At 41.5% G+C, this 19533-nt stretch overlaps 1 protein-coding gene across 5 annotated transcripts in view; it reads left to right on the plus strand.

Annotated features, from left to right (window-relative positions):
* The window catches only part of NGEF (neuronal guanine nucleotide exchange factor), a 59570-nt gene that overhangs the window by 23815 nt on the left and 16222 nt on the right, over positions 1-19533 (plus strand). For 3 of the 5 annotated variants that reach the window (XM_053389657.1, XM_053389659.1, XM_053389660.1), the window contains 4 exons: positions 6929-7159; positions 8007-8149; positions 11121-11395; positions 17544-17704. In XM_053389657.1, coding sequence (XP_053245632.1) covers positions 6929-7159; positions 8007-8149; positions 11121-11395; positions 17544-17704 — 810 coding nt within the window. Of the gene's footprint in view, positions 1-6191; positions 6400-6494; positions 6512-6928; positions 7160-8006; positions 8150-11120; positions 11396-17543; positions 17705-19533 lie in introns of those variants that run through there. The other 2 variants (XM_053389661.1, XM_053389662.1) reach the window with 2 other exon arrangements.

Consider the following 19533-nt stretch of genomic DNA (forward strand, 5'->3'; position numbering starts at 1 on the left):
GGATAAGTGAAGGCAGAAATTGGTGTCTGGGTGATCAAGCAAAATCTTTGGCCCAAGCAGGCAGATGGATACATTTGGGCCCTGCTTCTGGCAGCAAAATGTATTGATCTGGCACTGCACACACAACTTGTTTTAAATGATTGGTAGTTCTGTATTAGTCCTTATAAGGAAGCCCTATAACATGCTCCCTAAAAATCTTCTGTTCCTGATTCATTGACTAGTTGCAGGAATAAACAGTCCAAAGTTTAGCTGCATGTCACATTTACTGCAACTCCAGCCCAGTAACCGCCTGTCCCTGCCTTGAATTAAAGACAAAAAAAACCCCTCAGTGCCTTCAAAAGCAAAAGCTGATTCCTCCTGTGGTGTTTTTTAAATAATGTATTTGCCCACAAAAAAGTAAGGACAAGAAAAATGCTATTAGCCATATAAAATTCCTGCATGTTATTTAGAGAAATGGCAATGCCACAATTAAGTATGCAGGAATCCTCCTTCCCAATAAAGTTATGCTATATATCCCTAGCTAAATGTTTCTTTCCACATAATTCCCCAGACGTTTTGCAATAGCAGGAGTCTCCAAATTTGACTTGAACGTGAAGGCAAAATTCAGTGCCAATATAGGGTTATGAGTTGACCCACTCTGCTCTAAGGAAGTTCATTAGACTAAAGACTAAAGTACACCATCTTGGCAAATCTTGTTTCTAACATTTCCTTTCTTGCAAGGGGAGGGGGCTCAAGGATGCTTTCCTCCAGCAGGGTTTACTTCAGGTTTCAGAAACAAGACAGCTAGGAGGAATGATTAAAAATGGCCTAGGGGCAACTGAAAGGAGACTTGGCAGGCAGGGAACTGCCTCCCACAAGCTGATTCTCCTCTGCAGTTTCCCTAATCCAGTCCCTATATTAGCATGAAAGGGGGGGGGAGGGGCTAGGAATGTGCTGTAGCATCCTTCAAAATCCCTTAGATGATTCACTTGATTTGGACTGTCCAAATTCACCTCCAAATTCTGCTTTCGGCTAACTTTAGTAACGATCCTTGTTACATGATGTAGATGGAAATGTTCTCATTTAAAAAACAAACAAAAAACCCACCACAAATATTTTAGCATAATTTGAGGTGTATATTTCCTCTTGGTTTGAATAAAAATTCCTTAGAGGAAGTTTTTAACACCTTGTAGGGTGTTTTTTTCCACCCCTTCTAAAAAATTTTTTGCTATTATATCATGACAGATATAAATGAGCTAACTTCAGCTGCTAAGAAAGCTACAGCAAATTACATTTAGCAAATGTAAATAGGATTTTAAAATGTAAATAAGCTGTCAGTTTCACTTTTGCATTGGAAAGAAAAATCCCACATACCTGAAATACAGAGGAACTGATGTCAGAAGTAACCAAATTGTGAAGGAGCTTAAGGACTTACATGCAATCACTGGGGGGGGGGGATAAATGAAGATTTTAAAATATGTATTAAGAAAATTATTAGGAGACTTTGAGCTTCTCTGTTGAATTATTTATATAGGTCATATTTAAGCAACTGTATAGGACAGAACCCAAGCAAGAGCATCATAGCTACTTCAGCTTTCCCACCTCTGCCTTACTCTTGAGAGCTATATTCATTCCCTAAATCTATTATGGATGGGTAGAATATCACATTAATGTCACTGACAAGTTACTTCATATATCATGTAATTGTGGGATAAGTCTGTTGATCATGCAAAAAGAGATGCCTTTGGCTTTGCATAAAAGGGTAGGGTAGATCTGGCGTCAAAGACAATCATTCTTCTAGAAGCACTAGTTATACCAATTTAATTACTTTTTTGAGGTGACTGCTATCTAACCTGCAATATTTATGTATAATAGAATTTAACAGAAAAAAATGCATTACAAAACCATAAAAAGGTCAACCAATTTAGTAGTATATAAACCAATTTAGCAGCACATTGTTAAAGAACTGGCCAAATGCACTGAATTGTTATAAATGTAAAAACTAGGCATCAGTGAATTGAATTTTCCATTAAAGTGTACTCAAGTGCAGAGATTAAAGTTAACTGATCACTTTGCTCAAAAAATGTGTTACTGGATGATAACACTGGAAGAAATAACATCACAATTCATTATTATCCATTTGTGGTACAAAGGAGTAATAAGGCATTTTAGAAGTAATTCGTTCAAATGCAATGATGGGATAGAATCTTTAAAGAGATCAAGTATTCAAGGTCTAAATAATTTTAAATTAGGTATTGGAAACGATCCTGCTATACAGTGGTACCTCGCAAGACAAATGCCTTGTAAGACGAAAAACTTGCAAGACGAAAGAGTTTTTCGTTTTTTGAGTTGCTTCGCAAGACGAATTTCCCTATGGGCTTGCTTCGCAAGACGAAAACGTCTTGCAAGTTTGTTTCCTTTTTCTTAAAACCGTTAATACCCAGGGAATCCGTGGTTCGCAAGACGAAAAATTCGCAAGACGAAAAAACTCGCAGAATGAATTAATTTCGTCTTGCGAGGTTTCAAATCCAATCTTCTACTGTGCACATTTTTATTTCTTCCACTTTACTGTTTCTTCCCTTTTAGCTGGCAGTCCATTAGCTCACAACTTCTATTACTACTTTTGCTTAATCAAAGTCTTCCTGCTTTCTTTTACCTCAGAAAGGAAGTGGTATACTGTACACACCCGTTTCCCATTACCCTATGCAGTACTCCTCAAAACCCAAATTCAGGTAATAGACATTGAATCCAGGTTATGCATTGCAGTCAGGTTGATTCCTGGTACATCTAATTGGTTATTCGGTTTATTCATTTATTTAGTAGAGGATTCCTTTCTGTTTAGATTCTACATAACCTTTGCACAGCTTCACTCATGCCTATAATCTGAGGTTGGTTCTAATATCAAGATTGACCCCCACAACCCTCTCTTCCATCATATATGTGACTTAGCATTATCTCTGCAGGAATGCTGGCAATATTATGAGGGAGTCTTCATATCTTGTGACTCGATCATTAGGCCAAAATGCTGTTTTTCAGTCTTTTCTAGTAATCAGTGCTTTGAATTGACTGCCAAATTTGAGGTTTCTATATTTTGTGGAAACACAAAGAATTTGGGTACCTTCATCAGTGTAAGTGAAGCCCAAGCATCTGTATGGAGATCTACATTGAATTAATGTACAAATCAAGAAGCACAGTAGCCATATTCAATGAGTGTACAATTCAATATGTGCTACAAAATAAGTGATTACTTCCTAGTCACAGAACCTTTAATTACTAATACAGGGATTCATACAACCTTTTCCTTTGAGCCACCCTTTTCAAATATTAAAGACAGAGGAAATCTGGCTCTGTTCTCCTGCTGAAGGATTGAGGTCTACCACCACAATTTGTCTCAATCTGTCCAAAATTTACATAGGAACAGCCTGCTGGATCAGGCCACTGACCCATCTAGTCCAGCATCCTGTTCTCACAGTGGCCAACCAGAGGCCTGTGAGAAACCTGCAAGGAGGATTCCAGCACAAGAGCAGCACTCTCCCCTCCTGTAGCTTCCAACAACTGATACTCGGAAGCTTTACTGTCTCCAACAGTGGAGGAGAGCACGGCCATCTTGGCAATACAAGACAAATACCTGTATTGGCATTGTAAGTTAAGACATTTAAAGTCTGTGGGATAAATTAAAAGGGACAGGCTATCGAGGGCCACAAGGCACTCAATTGTTCTGCTTCACCCTGTCTATTCCCTTGAGGGATGATTCATTAAGAACCCTTTCAGGTAAGATGGAGACAGGGCCATCTTTAGCAGATGCGGTGCCGGGGTGCAAATATCTGCCCAGCACCCCCAAATTACCATGGACAGTGTTGGAGTGGTCATAGCTGCACACCGCCAGCCATCCGGGGGGGGCACAACTCTCCCCCATGCCACTGCGGGAGAGCGATCCTCGCAGAGGCTTGGGAGTGAAGTTGCACCGCTCCCAAGCCTCCTCGGGAGGAGAGCGATCCTTGCAGAGGCTTGGGAGTGAAGTTGCGCCCCTCCCAAGCCTCCACGGGGATCGCTCTCCTCCCAAGGAGGCTTGGGAGGGAAGCTGCACGCCCGCCAGCCTTATGGTTGGCGGGGCGCAGCTGGTGGGCATGCAGGGAAAGGGGAGTCGCCGGCAAAGCTAAGCAGCTCCCCCACTTGCTGGGGCGCCCCTGAGAGGCCGGCGCCCTGGTGCAACTAAGCCCTTTGGGAAAGACAGCTCTGGATGGAGATTAGAAAGGAAGCCACTGAGGCAGTAACGTCCTTGTCCCTGTCCGCTAGGAGGAACCTCATCTGTCTCTGTCTCGGAGCTGTGGGTCGCAGGCCCAGCATCTTGCTCAGCATCTGTTTACGGAGTTTGCTGCCACCTTAGCTAGCGTTCATCAATAGCGCTCTCCTCCATGAATTTGTCTAATTCTTTTTTAAAGCCATCTAAGTTAGTGGCCATCACTGCCTCCTGTGGGAGCAAGTGAAGAAAATCTACTTTGAATCCCTGGCCTCTTCATATTCTGCCCCTCATACAGGGTGAGTCCTTTAAAAGAGGCCCCGTGGATACAGAGTACACATGTTCCATGGGGCCTCTTTTAAAAGACTCACCCTGTACTAGGCTATAGCTACCCACAAACTTGGGCATGCACATATGCCCCTCTATACATAATGCTTCAAGAAATGTACAATGTACCCACATGCTCATGTTTTCTGTTTTTCCTCAAATGCCCTTCCCACCTTACCATGTCCTAGGCCTAGGCCTAGGCCTAGGGTGAAGAATCTCAAGTTTCCCATCAGCAAGAATATTACTAGGGCTGCCTCACTGAAATTTCTTCAACTTAACCATCCAGTATTTACTTCCTTCCACTAAAATTAGCTGACTGGAACATAAAACTTGTCCAAATGCCCAACCCACCCTGCCCTGCCCCTTTTATGAGCTGCCAAGCCCCTCAAGTAGCAAAATCATTTTAACCTCACCACCAACCCTTATTTCTCAATTAAACATACAATATGGGTCAAACTGTGTGCTCAAGCAATACCAGTATACAGCTAAATTGTTCATGTAACTTGACCCAAGTGGATACCAATTTAAGTGAAGTAATTTTATCCAAACTGTTCTAATACAGAGTGCGTGTGTATCTAAAATATTAAAATATAATTGAAAAATAAGTGACTTTTCTTTAAACCCAGGAATACAGATATAGGTTATGTAACACTATTGCCTATATTTCATAATTCTTATTTCCTACTGTTTGCATAATTTCCAAAGAGGCAGATGAGAACTAGCCATTATACAAAATGTGCCCCATTTCTGAGTTTTTCTTTCAGTTCTCAAGCTTGGAATAAATATCTAGAGGAAGATGTGTTTGCTTCAATTTGGCACATGAAATAGAAATTCAAATGCTGATGTTTGAAAAATATCCCTGAATCAGAACATATATCACTGAAATCCAAATCAAGAAGGGTTTTTGTAGCATGTATTATTTTCCTGTGTTTGTGTGGAATTTCTGCAGAGGTAATGAGGGAGGAGACTGCTGAGATTTTCTAAAATCCCCAGAATTGACATGTCTTTCTGTAGTTTAGATCTGGTTATCTTTGTATTTTTGGATGACAGTGCATTCAATTATTAATTTTCATTCTGTAAAAATAAGTGCACCAAAATAGAAAGAAATAGAAGAAAATAACTCTACTCCTACACTCCAGCTTGCAAGAGAATGCAAACTGGACATCAGATGAACATTGTAATCTCTTTGCTGGATCAGAGCTAACATCCTTATTATAATCCAGCATTGTGCCTTCAGAGTGGTCAGGCAGATAGCCCTGAGAAACTCACGAGGAAACCTATCTATTGTTGTTTGCCTGCAGATATGTTCTCTTGGAACATGGATGTCTCGTTTTAGCTATCATGACTAATAACAAGTGGTAGACATCCAGAAATTGCAGAGTCCTAATAAGAGGCTAACTTCATTCAGGATGAAAAGCCATGTCAATTCATGTGGCAAATGCCACAAACCGTATCATTGGTTGAACTGCTGAAGTTGGAACATTTTTATATGTAAGCCACCTTGCGTTCCATCAGGGGAAAAGGTAGGGTATAAACAGATATTTAATAATAACTACCATTATTGCCCGATTTTCCACACGAAAATACAAAGGGGGATCCTGAACATAAGTGTGCAATGAAAGGGAGGGGGCACTAAAACCCTTCCTTTTACCATTCCGAGTGTGACTTGTAAGATCATTGAATCCTTTATAGGGTTAAGTGTTCCCGTTAACAGCCTTATACAAGTTGTCTGTTGCACAGGAGAGATCTCGGGTCCAATCCCTGGCACTACAGGATCTCAGGTGGCAGAGCTGACTGTACTGAGACCTTGGAGAGAGTCTGCCAGTCAGAGAGGACAATAATGGGCTAAAAGGGTAGGCTAGTTTCTAAGGAACGCTCACTCCCAACCCCTCCCAAGTGTTTCCCAGACTCCTGGGGGGAAAGAGGTGCCCGCTCTTCTGCGTGGAGATTACCTGTTTTGCAGCGGTGCGCGCGCCTCTCTCCGCCTAGAGATCTCTTTTTGGGGGCGGGGAGGGGGGTCTCGTTAAAGACCAGTGCGCGGGGGTTATTGGGACTTTCTCTTGAGTTTTGGGCGCAGCAGCTGCGAGGGACATCTCTGCATGCTGTTCTCCACCGTGTGCGCCCGAGAGAGTGGTCCTTGTGAACAGGACAAAAACTGAGGGGTGTGGGGAGGTTATTTCGCCTTCTTTAGGAAGGTGGCTGTTTGGGGATTGAGCGGAAGAAGTGGGCGCTCGGGAGCTGCTCAGGAGTAATAAGGCGAGGGAAAGCGCAGAGGGGGCGGCAGTGGCGGCGGCAGCCTCCCTCCCCCTCCCTCGCGCGCCACCGACCTTTCTTTTCTCTCTCTCTCTCTCTCTCTCTCTCTTATTTCCCCCTCCCGCGCAGGCTGCTCCCTTCCTACCCCGGTTACCTTGGCAACCGCCCGGACTCCCCCAGCCCCGCGCCTGCTGCGGAATCGCTCCGTAGCAGTAGCAGCCGCTCGCTGCAGGACTCGCTGCTGCTGCCGTCGCTTTCGCCGCCTCGCATGGAGCTCTTGGCTGCCGCGCTCAGCGCCGCCTGCGCCCTGGACCATGAAGGCTCCGCGGAGAGCGTGGCCGGAGCCCGCCCGTCCGGCAGGTGAGCCAAAGAGGAGGAGAGCCCTTCGCCCTCCTAGAGCAGGGGGCGCCCCCTTCGACGTAGACCTAAAGACTCGCGAGCGGGAAGTTCGCTGGTCTTGGCGCCAAGCCGCGTGCCCCTCGTGACTGCCCGCCCCCTGTAGGGAATGTGGGGCAGAGCTCCCCTCTGGACTACCCCACAGGCAGGCACCCGTCGCCAAGTCCGGAGGGCTAGTTTCCAGGTCTCCTCGAGGCTGCCCTCCTCCATTTCTCTTCCCGTCCATTTCTCGGACGAGGGAGCGAGGGTTAAAGCAGCCGCTGCCCTCCCCGCCTCACCCCAACTCGGCCACTCACTCCCGCGCTTCTGAGTCGGGGCGTCGAAGTGGTTCCCTCCGCCCCTCCCCTCAGTGCTGTGAGGGACCGGAGACCAGAACTTCCCGAGGTGGGGGGGGGGGTATAGCACACCAGGGAGTGCGTGTGAGCCCCGGCACCTCTCCTTTTTGCAATGTTATCATTGGCTTGCACCTCCCTAGGAAAGGTTGATTCCTCATTTGCCCTCCTTTCTGTTGCCCCTCTTGAACCCCATCCCTCCTTTCCTTTCGCCTGCTTCACTTCAGGAGGGGCTTCCTGGATTTTTCCTTTCTTTCTGGGAGGGAGCCCACTGTGCTCAGTTTCCAGGGACCGTGGCAGTGAGGGCGTGATAGATCCCGGAGTCAAATTTTAAGTTTGGTTTATTTACCTTGGTCCCTTTAAGAGCACTTGCAGCCCATGTAGTCCCTGCCCGAACTGATTCTGCCAGTAGGGTGGGAAGGAAACCGAACAGGCATCCATACTCCTTGGTTTGTTTTTGTTGTTTTTCTCACCCGAAGTGAGTCTCCTTCCATGGCTGGACCAGTTTCTAGTTCCGAAGAAAGCCCTGTGCATCCCGACTGCCCGGCTGCTTTCCCCGAGGCTCTGCAAGTGATTCATCCCATGACAGCTGACTCTTGGAAAAACTTCATTGAGCAAATAGGTAAGACAAACACTCAGGCTGCAGTCGCGTGTGCTACTAGTTACAGTCAAATGTTCCCCCTTCTGGGAAAGTTATTTTCCTTTTTCTTTTAAAATGGTATTGGAGGTTCTAGTGTGTGCAAATGAATCTCACATGACCTTAGCCCGTGAGTCATATCCACCTCAGTAAGAAATCCATAGGATTGTATGGATGCATAAACATCCATAGGATTGTTGCTGTACTATATATAGCAAAACAGAAGGCAGAAGAAGTTGGCTGCACATTTCCCACTTTCCATAAAACTGGATAACACTCTTTGTTTTTCTATGGGTGAAATTAATGAGTATGTGTTCATATGTCATTAAGAAACATAAAACACACCAGAAATAAATTTGAGATCTGTAAAAACACCTTCCCCACCCCAAAGAACCTTGACACTTTTGAGCAGTATTTTTGGAGGACAAATTTTTCCTCCAAAAATAGGCCATCTAAGCAAGATCGTTTTAGAGCATTTTTCCTGAACTATTTAAGGCACCACCAGCAGCAGTATATGCTATCGTTTCTCATAAAAGAATTGAGCTTTGCTTGTCTTTGCTAGCATCTTACCAGCTCTCATCATCCTTATGCTTGTTGTTATCACTTGCAGTGTGGTAGCGTTCATATTGGATGGTGTTAATAAGAGGGGCTTGTGACGTGGGGACCAAAGCTTGTCTTTCCATGACAGCAGTATAAACCCCCCCCCACCCCATTTTACATTCAAGAAAATGATATCTGGAATATCTGAGCAAACTGGTAGCATATATGAGTAGGTAATATCCTTCTTTTTGATGATCTTCTGGTTCCATTCATACAATTGTAGAACTGGAAGGGATCCTAAGGATCATCTAGTCCAACCCCCTGCAATGCAGGAATATAGAGCTGTCCCATAAGGGGATTGAACCGGCAACCTTGGTGTTATCCGCACCATGTTCTAACCACCTGAGCTATCCATATCCCTATAGAGGCATAATTATATCTTTTCAATATTATGACTTGTTTATTAGCTCTCTTGAACTTTATACTGCCTGACCAGCAAATAGTTAAGGTATATGCTTCTCTTTCAGAAAAGAAGCCTTCTCGTAGTCACTTGATATATATATATAATTACTGTCTCCAGCCAAAATCACTAAAGTATTATTTTCCCCCATCCCATTCCTTTACCATACTCATGGTTTTGTTTAATGCGAAGCATAGCCTTGATTATTTACAAAAAAGAAATAATCAGCTTTTGAAAATATGTAATAACATAGTTCAAGTGGAATTATGCAAGTATAATTTCACTAGAACAGCACAATGCATTTAAGTGTAATCTCTCATTTTCAGTTAAGTGTGGGAAGCTAACAGGAAAGTACATGGTTTCCAAGGTACAGTTTCTCCTACTGCTATTTTAATCCCATTCTGAATAGTGTTCCAGGAAGAAGCGATTACTGAATATACTTACACTATGGGAAAAAGCTCATTCCTTATACCACTTCCCCATTATAAATCATGTGTATTATCTAAGATTATAAGCTAAATATAGTTTAGTATACAGAAATATTAAAGTACTTGACACAGAGGTATGTGAAGCAGTTCATGAGTTACAATTTTGATTTTCTTTACATTAGGTAAAATGTAAAATTGTACTGAAATAGATATACTTTTTAAAAAGTCCATTCTCTGCTTACTGGAGCTGAAGGGGAAAGCAATTTTAAATTGCATTTAACTTTCAAATGAAGGGAGTGGCTCGCAAGAAATTAGCACAAACTGGTGTTTTGATTTATTTAAAATGGGATTTACAGTTTTATCTGGTGCAAGATTTTATTCTCCTCTTATAGGGCAGGCCTAGTGAAAATCCAAAATAAATTTTGTCAAACGCTGTGGTATTATTGAAATCCCATAAGAAATAGTAGGATTTGGTTATTATTGTTACTATATATTATTACTATTTTCAGTGGCCTTGTATGATACTAATTATGAAGTATTCCTCATATTTCTGCACAACCTGATACACAATTGCAGGAGCATTCTTGTGCTGCTAAAGTTTGTTTTTTGAAGGTAACGTAGTGTATTATGGGAAGACCTTGTATCTCATTGCGAATCGTGGGATACTACAGGTTTCATTATATACTCCTTCATTGTCAACAAGTTGGTGAAGTTGCTGGATCAGATCAAGTGAAAATTTGAAATTATGTTCTCTCAGTAAGTCATGTCCCTTGCATCTGTGACCAGAACATTGGTTAGCAGAAACAAAGATTGCTTCTAAACTATTATTTGCAAAGCCATTTCAAACCATGGTTTAAAATAATAGTTTAGAAGCAATTCCTGTTTAGCACTAGCCAAAGTTTGTCCAATTTAGACATCACAGCAGGCTATGATATTGCAAACCATGAAAGGCAAAAGAGGGAGAGGACTATGTACCCATGTGTCCAGGTCATTCCTAATCTCCAAGTTATACTCTAGATTTTAGACCAGCATGACAACTGACCTTGGCCTAAGTTGAGCTGTTCTTAATTGCTATTTGATGGCTTTAGCTAGTGTGCAATATTTAGTCCTAGATATGTCTAAGAGACTAGAATATTGCAGCCTAAATGGGTGGATTTTTTCATGCTCAGATTGAGCAGCGTATTTGGGACTGGGGAGGAAATTTCCCAGGTTGGATAGGCTAATGACTCTAAGTTTTGGCTTTTCTTTTGCTTGCATCAACTAGAGCTATTTGTTCTGCAGTGATCTTTCAATGGCTTGTATGATGATACTGATTTAAAACACAATCCTGGAGACTAGGTATTTGGAATCACTACTCTAATATTGTTTCAGATTCCAGCTTTCCTTTTTCTAAACTGTTCTGGCTGAAGCAGCCAGGATAGACAATATTCAAAATTTGTGCAGTAGCAACTACTGTTGCTCAACCAGGACATGGCTCTGGAGGAGTAGACAGTCAAAGAACAAATCTGTGTGCTTTGGTGCTTTGTAGGGCTTTTGTATCAAGAATATCGGGATAAATCTACACGTCAGGAGATTGAAACCAGGCGGCTGCAGGATTCACAGACAGATGCAGAAGAGTGCACAGCTACTGAAAACACAGCATCACAGACAGAAGCCACAAATACCGAAGAAAGCAAGGCTGTTCCCCAGATATGCTTGCTCAGGAATTCCACTTCCAGGTTTAATTTGTGGCAAGATCTTCCAGAAGTCAGGAGCAGTGGTGTTCTGAATATTCTCCAGCCAGATGAGATCAAACTTCAAGAGGTAATGCAGCTTCAGGGAAGGGTGGATGAAAGGAGCATTGCACTGCTGACATTTCAGTGGAAAACTCTGTGGGTTGACTCATTTAATACCAAATGATACAGTTTAATGTTAATCTCATTGATATTAGTAAAGCAACTGTTTTGTGAAATCTTTAATTTACTCTCCTTGCTTTTGAAAAGTCATAGCCATCCTGTTTTTTCTCAATCCCTGCCAGTTTCTGCCTCTAGAACAGGGTTGGGCTGCTATAGTAACGTTAATGGAAGACAAAGTCAGGGCTAAAGTTGCTAAAACTGATGATGCAAGTGTCTTTAAGTTCACCAAAAGCAATAAAGCAGACAAAAAGGCATGAGAGGGCTGTAATAAACTACAGAAGTGTGACTGAAGGACCATTGGATTATCTGTATATTCTTCTCCATGCGTGGAGATGGAGGCCTTCTCACTGTGGTATATAAAAAGCTCTGCTATCAACAGGCTGTTAGGGCAAGGGATGGACACACTCCCATTCTCCTGGTACAGCCTTAACAAGCAAGAAAAACTGTACCAGCCCTGAAGGTGGCATAGCAGTTTTGCTTCCCATTGAATGCAATGGGGGTGGGGCAGGGAATGAAAGAAAAAACCCAAACCCAAACTGATAACCAGGTACAAAGAAAGAGAGTGAAAGGAAAAAGCTGCCTCTAAATTTCTGCTCAGGGTGGTGTGGTATTGAACTTGAACCTTCCCTTTCCTCTTCAACCTCTATAAGGTTGCTGTTAGGAAGAGAGAAAGAAATTGCAGAGAATGCGAATTAATTAATTGCATCAGTCCTTATTGTGAAAGATGTTGGAAGAAGCTCCCTTTCTTTTATTCAGAAATGACAGTTTTTAGATGAACTGAGAAACTAAACCATAATTTACTCATTCACTGGGAGTGGATGGCTTTCACCAAAGAGTCCTTCAAAATCTCAAATGATAGAATTGTTGATCTCATAATCAAAATACTGCACATAACTTATCACTTAATTATTTAATAATTGGGAGGTAAACAATGTCATACCGTTTTTTTCAGAAGCATGCCAGAGGCTCCAGGAAATTATTATTAACCAGTCAGAAATTTCTGTGTAGATTGCCTTGATAGTTATTTCCACCAAACATCTAGTCATTAATTTTTCATTTTGGGCTATGCAGCTTATAATCAAAGTAAAAGCAATAAAATGTAAGCTATGCAGCAAAATAAACAAGACAGAGAGCTAAAAATAGAGCCAGCCAAGAGAAAATAATAGAGCTGTTGAACGTATACAAGAAAAATCATTACTGGGGGCGGGGGGAATCAAGGGGAAGTTTTAATGTTTGATGTTTTACTGTGTTTTTAATATTCTGTTGGGAGCTGCCCAGAGTGGCTGGGTCAACCCAGTCAGATGGGCAGCATGCAAATAATAAACAAACAAAAACAAACAAATAATAATGTAGCAATTTTAATACCTGTGTGAAAGATGCAATTTCCTCTCTTCTGCATAATTATTAAAGGTGCAGAAGCCCTGTTTTGTTTAGTTCGTACCTCACCAGCTGTTATACATTGAAGTACATATGCTCTTCAATACGGATAATCCAGTGAGCACATTTGGAATACTCTGTATGGATGTAGTCATCTGAAAAAGAATATTTAGGAGCTGGAGGAAATAAAGTCTGCAGGTTTTTACTGTGGTACAACGAGTGCTGGGCTAAACAGATCTTTGTTTTGATCTAATGTTCTTTGTTTTGATTCGGTAGAGTCTTTTTAATGTGTGGAATCATACATAGTGTAAATGCAGAACAGCACAATGCAATTGTTGGGAATTCAGAATTCAGCATCCTGAATATTTCAGCTGCTATTGTGGTTTTTAAAGGAAATTTCTAATCTTTATGGTTGTACGCATACAAAATAGGCTTAAAATGGTCAGATTTCAGCTTTTCTGGGCACAGCATTTTGGTTACCTTGGTGCATTATTTTTAATGGTGGAGAGTATGCATACTTCCACAAGGCACAAAACTGGGGCAGTCACTATATACCGTATGTCCCCATGGTTGACATATAGCTGCAATCCTATACGCACTTACCTGGGCATGAATGTTATTGAACTCAATGAGGGTTATATCTGAGTAGTGGAATATGACTCTGGTGTTTGTCTGATGTTATGCCTTGCTGCCAAAACCGCAGGATTCCTGCCATACGGACCTATTTTTTTCCTGTTTTTGGCTGATTTTATTAAGTCTAAAAATAGCTGAAGAGTTGTAGGAGTAATGACAGGCTCCTAGCTCCAAGAAAGGATTTTAGCTCCCAGGAAAGGTCAACCATTTCTTATTTACACTTTGTACTACCGGCCTGAGTGTTAGTATCATTTCCTATTTAGTAATTCTTAGTCTACAGATGTTTTAAGTTCAAAATCTGAGAGCTTTGAAAGGCAGATATTATGGAATTAATGATGGTGATTATTTTCTTCGCCTTGCTTTTCATATCATAACTGGGGCAGATTGAGCTGAAGTATGGCTTAATTTAAATAGCTTCGTGCCTTATGCTTGTTTATAGTATGTGCTGCAGTTGGAATAGCAAATTTTTTAACAAGTCTATTAAAGTATAGCAATTCAAAATGAATAAATGTCAATAGAGGCAGAAGAGATGCTAGAGCCATTTACAATAAATAGCAGAGTAATACTTGTGAAATAAATATGTATTGTATAAATATACCAAAAAATGCAACAACCCAAAAACGGTTGTTGAGGTGTTGATATTATTTTAAAAAACAAAGTTTAAAGATTTTTTAAGAAGGGGGGAGAACTTGACATAGAAGTATCCTTTTCAGTGACATCATACATAACATGTTCCAGCCTAATGCATATGTCAGTCAAGAGACGTGGTTATACAGGTCCAACTTTTTTCAAGGCCATAACTTAAGACACTGTGATGGTCCACAAAGAACAATGAAACTAGAATGGTGGCCTATAGCAACTTTTAACAAATTTTTGTTCTAGATCAGTTGGCATAGGCAAACTGGGTCCTCCAGATGTTTTGGGACTACAACTCCCATCATCCCTAGCCAACAGGACCAGTGGTCAGGGATGATGGGAGTTGTAGTCCCAAAACATTTGGAGGGCCGAATTTGCCTATGCCTGTTCTATCTAGGACATGAGAGCTTCCTAGGATGGAGGATGAGGGCTGCTTTTTGTTTGGGGGGGAGGGGGAAAAGAGCCAACTTTGAAAAAGAGCTATTGCAACGAAGTATAGTAATCAAGGTTTAAGGTTTCATAGGGAGGTGCACATAGCGATAGGGGAAGTGGGTAAGATTCACAGCAAGGTGCAAAGGTATATATTCATAATTCAGGATTCAATTAAAGTTAAAAGCATTTGTGTTTTTAAAAATATATCTTTATTAATTTAAGATACATACATATATGAAAAAACAGACGGACAAACAAGTAAACAAACAAACAAACAACAAAAGAATCAAACAAACCACCACACTATAAGATACATCAAGATTAATATAACCATCATCATATATACTCCTGGTACTGAAATCAATTATAAAACTTATAGAGAAGAAAATTTAAAATGACTTCCAAGCATTTGTTATTTTTTATGCCTCATAATAACCAGATGTGGTTGCCATATGTAATCTGGCACATGTACAGGGGAGCTGACCCAAATGTTGGCCCTAATGGCAACAGCATTGAGTCAGCATTGAGTCCAAGTGGTACATTGAGTCCAAGTGGTACATTGACAGCACTGGCACAAGGAGGCTCTGGAACTGACTGATTAAAATGATGGGAAATGAGGTTTTTCTGGAGTGGGGTGGCAGTTTGCTTTCAAGCCTCTTGTATCCTATCCCACTAGAGAGTGCTGACAGCTTCTAATACTGCACCTATTGGGAACTATTTACCCTTGTTTTACGCAGGGTGGCATTGAAGCAATTGTGGCTCAGGCCTTTATGCGTACTGCAGCAACTACAGAACGAGACGGAATTGGTGTGCCCAACAAAGATTTATACCTAAAACTGTACAGGCCATTCTTAAAGCAACATAGGCAAATTTTGGTTGAACGAAGCTAAGAAAAGGGAATTATATAAGTGTTCTGATTTATAAAGCGTCAAAAGACCATAGGCAATGAAAAATGAATTGGAATGGATGTTGTGTCCTCAAGCGATGGAAAAAGTAAACTGCTTAGAAAGTAAGTGATAAAGTTATTTTGAAAAGGTTGACAGAGGTGAATCTATCACTATCCATATTAGATGAAATAGTGAAACACGCACAAAGGCTGAAAGAATTGACTACGCATCTGTAAAGAAAGCGAGCAAATGTTTGCTAGTACAATGTTCCTAAATCTAGATCTGGATCACCATATTTCTGTTTTTAAGCCTGTCCAAACAGGTTTTGGTGTGAGACAAAGCGGGGGGAATTAGGGATATAGGTTTCCAATAAACACAAATGCTGGTTCTAATTGAAAATTAGAGTAACTGCACAAGATAGTGGGCTGAAATATTTTAAACTGCTAGGGGTTATAAGGCAGGAAAAGGAAAACTAATGGAATACTGATAAAAATGACTATATAAAACTAATGGAATACTGATAAAAATGACTATATCACTGATGGATAGCTTTAATTATCTAAACATCTGTTGAGAATGAATCACTAATGTCATTCTTGAGCTATATCGAAAATAATTGAAAGATGCAGAGGAGACAAGCCAGAGAGAAGACATTACTCAGGTTCTTGTACTGGTCTAGCATGGAGAATGTGACTGTAATGGAGAAGACTTGGAACAACTATCTAGCAATTATAAGAATTCATAAATGTATTACTATATCGTAAAAATACTTATTCATGATGATGCTAAGCACTGAGCTGTTCAAAGCAGTGAATGAGCTTGAAGGCCAAAAACACTTCTTTTGGTAATTCTAAATATGTTTCTTCCTTCTTGGTGATTTTAGTCTTAATACTTTGTTGTACCCTATTCCAGTTCACATGCAAACTCTGGTCTTTGCTGTGTGCTTTGATTTAAAACTTAGTCTCATCCTGGACTTGCAGCATTATTTTTTCCTGCCACAGAGGATTATCTTTGGAGGAACACATACATAAGATACTTGACCAGAATGAAAATCAAAATAGATTTTTGCAGGGAAGTATGTGAAAATGAGGGTACTAACAAAGACTTTCCCTCCTACAAAAGTCATGTGCGTTTTCCACCAGTATTTCACTACAGAAGACAAATGTTATGTAAGAATTGGAACTTAAATGTTACATTAGGAGTTGGTCTTCCTTTGCTGCTTTTTCATGACTGAGTGCAGTTATGCAAGAAACTGATTAATATGAACATTTATTGAACGTTTTTGGAAGACAAAACTATTAGGGAAAATTGATATATTCAAAATGTTGCTTGTAGTGTTGTACCACATTTTTTGCACACCACTATTTGTTGAAGTGGAAAGTCGGGTGTCAAAAGCTCTTTTTTAAATGCCCTCCCTTGGTTTTTTTTTTTTTTTGCAGTTTGGCACTATTTTTCCACTAGCAAACACGATAATGACGCAGCTCCATATAGCCTGTCAGATTTAGCTGTGTGACAATGTCACTGACAAAGTCTTTGCAGTGCCGTCACTGATTGGAGAGGAAAGAAGGAATGAATGCCTGTTGTTGCCAAGGAGATTGGCAAAATTCACATTCCTTGCTATGCTCAGTTTTGCCTCTGCCCCCCCCACTGGCATGTGGCCCCCAGAATGTGGTGGCCCAGGAAGGAATGTGGTCCTCGTGTTCCCCACCCCTGTTACAATATCTTCTGCACAATTAGAAAATTAAGTATTTCAGGTAGCATACTCAAGTTTCAACTCTTTAGAAAAAGCATTCTGAGGTGGTTGTGGTTGTTTTAAACTTACATGTTCTGATTCAGCTGTAGCTGTACTTTGATTAGCAACTCCAGATGGGATGTCCAGTCCCATCTGCATCAATTCTGCACCCCAAAGTTCGTTGTCATCCAGATCCATATGGTGTGGTCTGGCTTGGTAATCGGGGTGGTAACTCTATAGAGCTGTGAACTTTTGCCCTGTGACTGTGAATACTAGACTTGCCTACCTGTCACTGAGGCTTTCAGAGCCTTCACTTATATTGTGCATCATTCATGTACAATTTTGGAATTCTTCTGCAGGCCATGTTTGAACTGGTTACCTCAGAAGCTTCGTATTACAAGAGCCTGAACCTTCTGATATATCACTTCATGGAAAATGAGCGATTGAAAAAGATTCTACATCCTTCAGAGGCTCACATCCTCTTCTCCAATGTCCTAGATGTCATGGCAGTCAGTGAGCGGTAAGGCTTTTAACGATTAATATGTGTAGGAATTAAATCTCAATTTTGTTGTTGCTGTCCCTGGGGAGGCATAGGTGGGGCCTGTTCGTGTTTTCAGCTTCTGTAAATTATCTTTATAAGTTAATGTCTCCCCTTTTATACTGTAGACAAATGTACCATTGTCCATAACTATACAGTGGTACCTCGGGTTACAGATGCTTCAGGTTACAGACACTTCAGGTTACAGACTCCGCTAACCCAGAAATAGTACCTTGGGTTAAGAACTTTGCTTCAGGATGAGAATAGAAATCGTGCGGCAGTGCTGCGGCTGGAGGCCCCATTAGCTAAAGTGATACCTCAGGTTAAGAACAGTTTCAGGTTAAGAACGGACCTCCAGGACGAATTAAGTTCTTAACCCGTGGTACCACTGTACTGACTTAAACAGCATCGTTGTTGAATCCCATACATAATCCTTTATTTTGAACCAAAAGCGATTACATATAAAAGGCCTTAAAATCAGATGGAAACACAGTTCCCTCCCTGTTATAGGGAGGTGATTGTCCTGGGTGGAAGATGTGTGGGTGTCATCGTAGTAAGTTGCGAATTTGACTGATCACTGCTGCTCTTCAGCATTACAGTCATGCAGCCGTGCCTCCCATTTCAGTCCAGTGCTGCAGGCCTCTCAGAGCAGGCAAGATATAAAGGATGCCAGGATCAGAGGCCCAAGCATGTGTTGTGTCATATTCTGTCCTTCTCACCTTTCTTTGGTAAATAGTAATGCCTAGGTATGTACTCATTTTGTGTTGTGGTGACTGGATAAATATGCCAGGGAGAAAATAGAGTACAACTGTTCCTTCACATAGCAACAACAGTGTCATTGTTATTATTTAGGTTTGTCCTCATTTTTGGCATGATAGGTTTTGTGGGAAATCTCACCCTTTTCAGGGTGAGAATTCTGTGCATACAAATTCTGTTAACGTCTTCATTAATATATATTTTCCGTTTATATTTTGCTAGTTAGTTGAGGACTAAATTAATTTCAGATCAGTGCTGAATTAGAGACAAGCCATATTATTTATTGTTGTTATGGCATGCAAAAGGCAAAGGACCCCTGGATGGTTACGTCCAGTCAAAGGCAACTATGAGGTTGCGGTGCTCATCTCACTTTCATGCTCCGGGAGCTGGCGTTTGTCCACAGACAGCTTTCTGGGTCATGTGGTCAGCATGACTCAACTGCTTCTGGCGCAACGGAACACCGTGACGGAAACCAGTGCTCATGGAAACGCCATTTACCTTCCTGCTGCAGCAGTACTTATTTATCTACTTGAACTGGTGTGCTTTCGAACTGCTAGGTTGGCAGGAGTTGGGAGAGAACAACGGGAGCTCACCCCATCATGGGGATTCGAACCACCGACCTTCTGATAGGCAAGCCCAAGAGGCTCAGTGGTTTAAACCTCAGTGCCACCCACGACATGCATACCACAGTCACTTGCATGCATTTTTCTACATGCTTATTCACTTCCTCACCTATACATAGGAAAAAGCTACATTCTCTTCCTGGAAATCAGGCACTTTCTGTCTCATGTATACATTTAACTTAAGAAGAGCCTGCTGGATCAGGCCAATGGCTCATCTAGTCCAGCATCTTTTTCTCACAGTGGCCAACCAGACACCTATGGAAAACCAGCAATCAGGATTCAAGTACAAGAGCCCTCTCACCATCTGTGGTTTCCAGCAACTGGTATTCAGAAGCATAGCTGCCTCCAATTGTGCAGGGCAGAACATAACCATCATAGCTAGTAGCCATGGTGTGTCTACAAAAGTGTACACATATAGCCACATATCTCCCA

This window comes from Podarcis raffonei, chromosome 5, assembly GCF_027172205.1.
Source record: "Podarcis raffonei isolate rPodRaf1 chromosome 5, rPodRaf1.pri, whole genome shotgun sequence".
NCBI lineage: Eukaryota > Metazoa > Chordata > Lepidosauria > Squamata > Lacertidae > Podarcis > Podarcis raffonei.